Genomic DNA, 4,839 nt, shown 5'->3' with positions numbered 1-4,839 from the left:
CCAGAGACCAAAACCAACAGCAATAGTGTTGATAGAGACAGTGTGCCATACTTTGATCCATTTTGCGAAACTGGTTGGAAAAAAACCTCTGAAAACAGCAGTGGATGCCCTAATTCCAAGTGATGTGATTCCAGAACACCACATTCTGGCCATCTGTGACACCGTCATTCTAGTTGTGTCTGAATGGAGACCTCATGACTTGCCATAAATTGAGTGTAATTAAAAGAAGTTGAATGAATTTCATCAAACCAGTTCTACAACTAAATAATATATGATGACATTATTGTATCTGTGAACTTTAAATTAGTCTTATTCGAATTCAAGGCTTCTTGGATATAAAAATAAATTGAGCTATCACCAATGCTTAAAATGGAGGTAAGTAGAACACATTTCAAAAAATCACTATGCAAAATCTGAGTGCTTTAAGCACTCAATTCATGTTCTGTATATGTTTTAAATCTAAGCAAAGACAAAATTATCTGCTAGGAAAAATCTGATTCATTCAGCTTCAGCTTCTATGAATATATAAATATATACACTCTTCATATATATATATGTGTATTATATATAATGTTATTTTGAATGTATTTGTATTCTCTATGGGAAATAAGAACTTTATAGCAGGTCAGTCTTAGGTTCTAGTCTTCAGTCTGCTACTTACCAGCTCTAGGACCTGGGGAAAGTAACTTCTCTGAACATATAAATTCAGTTTCTGCTCACAAAATTAATCTTTCATGAACAGGAAAATTTCCTTTTACAAACTTTCTTGTATTGCTAAGCTAGGTTACAATGTATCAGCTGTGACAATCACTCTTATCGTTCATCCTTATACTCCAGCAAGAAGACGGTATCTATGTGAAACTTAGAAGTCTATGTCATAGGGATATGAGATAATTTGAGAAAACCTAAAAGTAAACAGTTTTTATGCTGAAAGGAAAATATCAACCCCATCATGTTACAGAAGATAAAAGTGACATCCAAAACTTTTAGCTAATTTGTCCACTTAATGACTCTCTGGCAGATTTGGGCCTAAAACTCTTGTTACCTCTTCTGTCTTGATACTCTGTCCATAGTGCAGCTTACAAAGATGCTTCCAAGGCTCTGTTGAACCTTCTCTTTTTGAATGTTCAAGTTCAGATACGGAATGAGAGAATTCAATAGAGAGATGACAGACATAAGGTCAACCAATATACAGGTTTAAAAGGTGGTGATGACGTGTATTCACCTAGGCAAGTATTCTAAACTATGGGTTTAGAAATTTTAGAAATATAGTAGAACGTTTAAAATGTGTAAGAGTAACAGAAACAGAATACAAGAGAATAAGCAAAGTTGATACTTTAGAGTCAATAAACTTTCAGGCAAGAAAACTGAAAATCACATGTATACATATAATTCTGTCAATTCTAAAATGCCATTAATTGCAAGATTAGTAGCTTTTGATTATGACAGCTTTTTGACAAGATGCAATATCACATTAAATGTGTGCATTGATTGCTTGACCTATCCAAATATCAAATATATTAAAATATGAATAATGGAGTTCAGAGAATTTACTTTACACATACAGAGGAACATTTTCCCTGTACAATATGCGCATTTGCCTGTAGGTATGTGTGTGTGCCTGCACATGCCTATAAACACACTTGTCAATAGTTTTTCAGCCAATTAGATGCAAAATGCCCCATCATCCTTTAGAAAAGTTCCTTACAGATTCAGACTTGATGTTAAGAAAGTATGAAGTTAAATTTCTTTTAAAGGTTTGTACCCTCGGGGATCAAAGTCTTAAACAAAAGCAATGCTAATCTGAGAGCAGGGTACAGACAGTAAATTGGTGAGTGGGGAGATTTTAAACAATGTATTATGAGAGTAATGTCTGCTTATTAAAAATTAGAAAGAAGAAAAACAGGTAAACTTACAAATAACGCCTCGTTTACTCCTACTCCTCCCCATTTCCCAGGAGTAGTACTTCCTTCTCTATTCTTCAGCGTAACTTTTGATTATAAATTAGTACTTCTCTCTGTATGTATATATAAAAATATGCTTTATTTCTTTTTTAAATTGAGGGTATCATGCTTTACAAATGTTCAATATCTGCCTTTTTTCATGTAAACATACATTTGAACATCATCTCCCAGCTGTATCTGTGACTATGTATCTCAGATTTCTTAGATGAGAGCAAGGGGACATTTTTTAGGGGACTAACAGTTCTAGAATAAGTTCAACAAAATTAAAAGACATTGCTAACGTTTTGATGAACATGAGTTATAGTGAAAAATGTATATTTTCATACTGATAAAATAATAAAATAATTTAGAGTGTTCTGTTAAGATTTCTTTGGAATGAATACATTTCAGCAGGTAGAGTTGACAGATTGGTACCTCCAGAAAATGCAGGGCCCTTAATAGCCTTTGCCCAAAGCACTCCAGAGTTCTTGCATCGATACCACTATTTACAAATGAGGAGCTTGAAGATCAGAGGATAAAAAACACTCCCAAGGTAACGCGACTATGTAGGCAGACTAGACATATGAGCCCAGGCCCATCCACTTCAAATTTCATGTTTACTCCATAAATAATCCTATAAGAATTCTGAGTTTCCAAAAGAAAAAGGATATATCTGTTTAAATTGTGTCTGATAACTTACTAGATTCTGTCTACATTGTTTTTTTCAAGAGGGGGAGTAAGATTTAAACAATTTTAACAAATTCATACAAACAGGTAATCTTATTGGCATTAAGGAGAAATTAGAATGAATTCAAGTGACAGGAACTGTGTCTATGTCTACCTAATAGTAGGGATCTAGGTAGAAGGAAATGAGAACAATGAACTTAGAAAATAACAAAAGGTCAAAACAAAACAAAAGGTCAAGGGTCAATTCTGTGAATGTGGAAACTGGCGATATGCTTTAAAATTTTTAAATTCATTTTGCTCACGTGCTATTATACAGAAACACTTTTGAAATACTTGGAAAGATATTTATTTTGTTATCAATACATTTTTCACATTATTAATAGCATCAGTCTGTAAATCTATGCAAATTCTTGGCAAAATGATTATAACTGACAATAAAGAAATATGTTTATGAACTCACTGAGTTTATATTTCAGGGAACCAAGAGTTGAAGCATTTAACATGAATCAGGTAAATGAGAGTGTCCCACAAGAGTTCATCCTCTTAGGCTTCTCAGATAGACCGTGGCTGGAGCTTCCACTCTTTGTGGTATTCCTGGTTTCCTATATCTTGACCATCTTTGGCAATTTGGCAATAATTCTCGTGTCACGTCTGGATTCCAAACTCCACACCCCCATGTATTTTTTTCTGACTAATCTCTCACTCCTGGACCTTTGCTATACCACAAGTACAGTTCCACAAATGCTGGTAAACATATGCAACAGCAGGAAAGTAATTAGTTATGGTGGCTGTGTGGCCCAACTTTTCATTTTCCTGGCCTTGGGTTCCACTGAATGTCTTCTCCTGGCCGTCATGTCCTTTGATAGGTTTGTAGCTATTTGTTGCCCTCTCCATTACTCAGTGATCATGCACCAAAGACTCTGCCTCCAGTTGGCAGCTGCATCCTGGATTAGTGGCTTCAGTAACTCAGTATTGCAGTCCACTTTGACTCTTCAGATGCCGCTTTGTGGCCATAAAGAAGTGGATCACTTCTTCTGCGAAGTCCCTGCTCTGCTCAAGCTGTCATGTGTAGACACAACAGCAAATGAGGCTGAACTATTCTTTATCAGTGTGCTATTTCTTCTAATACCCGTGGCACTCATTCTTATATCATATGCTTTTATTGTCCAAGCAGTGTTGAGAATAAGGTCAGCTGAAGGTCGACGAAAGGCATTTGGAACATGTGGCTCCCATCTAATTGTGGTGTCACTTTTTTATGGCACTGCTATCTATATGTATCTGCAACCACCATCCCCTGCCTCCAAGGACCGGGGAAAGATGGTGTCCCTTTTTTACGGAATCATCACACCCATGTTGAACCCCCTTATATACACACTTAGAAACAAAGATGTAAAGGGAGCATTTAAGAGGTCGATTGCAAGGGCCTCATCAATCAAGAAATGGGAATATCCAAATAATAGGCCTCGTTAAAGACTTGAAGTTTACTTATTTTAAAAATGTAATTCTCTCCACATTGCTTTATTCTCACTACTCTTAGAACTATAATGGCGATCTTCCTCAAATAAAATGTCATTGATAGAAAACTACATTTATTTTCTACTGTCTAAATATATTGATTGCACAAGTCCTGAGAACTGGTCTGTTATGACCCCCTAAAATAGTGTAAACTTACAAGATCTCAAGCTTTATACCACTGGTTGGTACACTTGGAGAAGAGTCTTAAACTTCTGTGAGACCATAAAAAAAGCTGAAGAAACAAAACATTTTTATACACATGCAAATGCATTCACACACCATGAACTTTTTTTCAACTGTAGGAGTCTAACAGAAGTCCCTAAAACCATCCGTACTCCCCTCCTCTTGATTATAAATATAAGGTCCATAGCCCTAGCTTAAATTTTTAACACCGTTCCCACATCAGCGTAATACTAAAATCCACAATGATTTTTCCTCCACAGTTTTGCCTAGACCTTTCATTCTCTTGTTTGTATATTTTCCACTCCCAAATTGAAACATGCTATTCTATTTTATCTACCAGATAAAATTGTAGCTACATTTTAGACCTGAACCAAATCTGTGTTTTTTGAAAATTTTCTCATGATTCCCCTATTGTCTGTGTTATTTCTCTCCTTTTAACTCCTAGAGCACTTAGAGTTTAAATCGTAAAAATAGCACATCATATAATGATTTCCATTGCTTGTTTAATGCA

At 35.4% G+C, this 4,839-nt stretch overlaps 1 protein-coding gene across 1 annotated transcript; it reads left to right on the top strand.

The window, feature by feature from the left end:
• The first annotated feature begins 3,131 nt into the window (after nt 1–3,131).
• Nucleotides 3,132–4,100, top strand: OR2B2 (olfactory receptor family 2 subfamily B member 2). The gene has a single exon (XM_001494303.3). The coding sequence runs from the start codon at nt 3,132–3,134 to the stop codon at nt 4,098–4,100; it is 969 nt and encodes a 322-aa protein (XP_001494353.3).
• The last annotated feature ends 739 nt before the right edge of the window (nt 4,101–4,839 follow it).

This window comes from Equus caballus, chromosome 20 (assembly GCF_041296265.1).
Source record: "Equus caballus isolate H_3958 breed thoroughbred chromosome 20, TB-T2T, whole genome shotgun sequence".
Lineage (NCBI taxonomy): Eukaryota > Metazoa > Chordata > Mammalia > Perissodactyla > Equidae > Equus > Equus caballus.
Note: the sequence above shows the minus strand (reverse complement) of the source record. Positions and strands in the feature narration are given on the sequence as shown.

What these genes read in the sequence shown, in the direction of transcription:
- OR2B2 (XM_001494303.3), top strand. Translation starts at nt 3,132, where the DNA reads ATGAATCAGGTAAATGAGAGTGTCCCACAAGAGTTCATCCTCTTAGGC.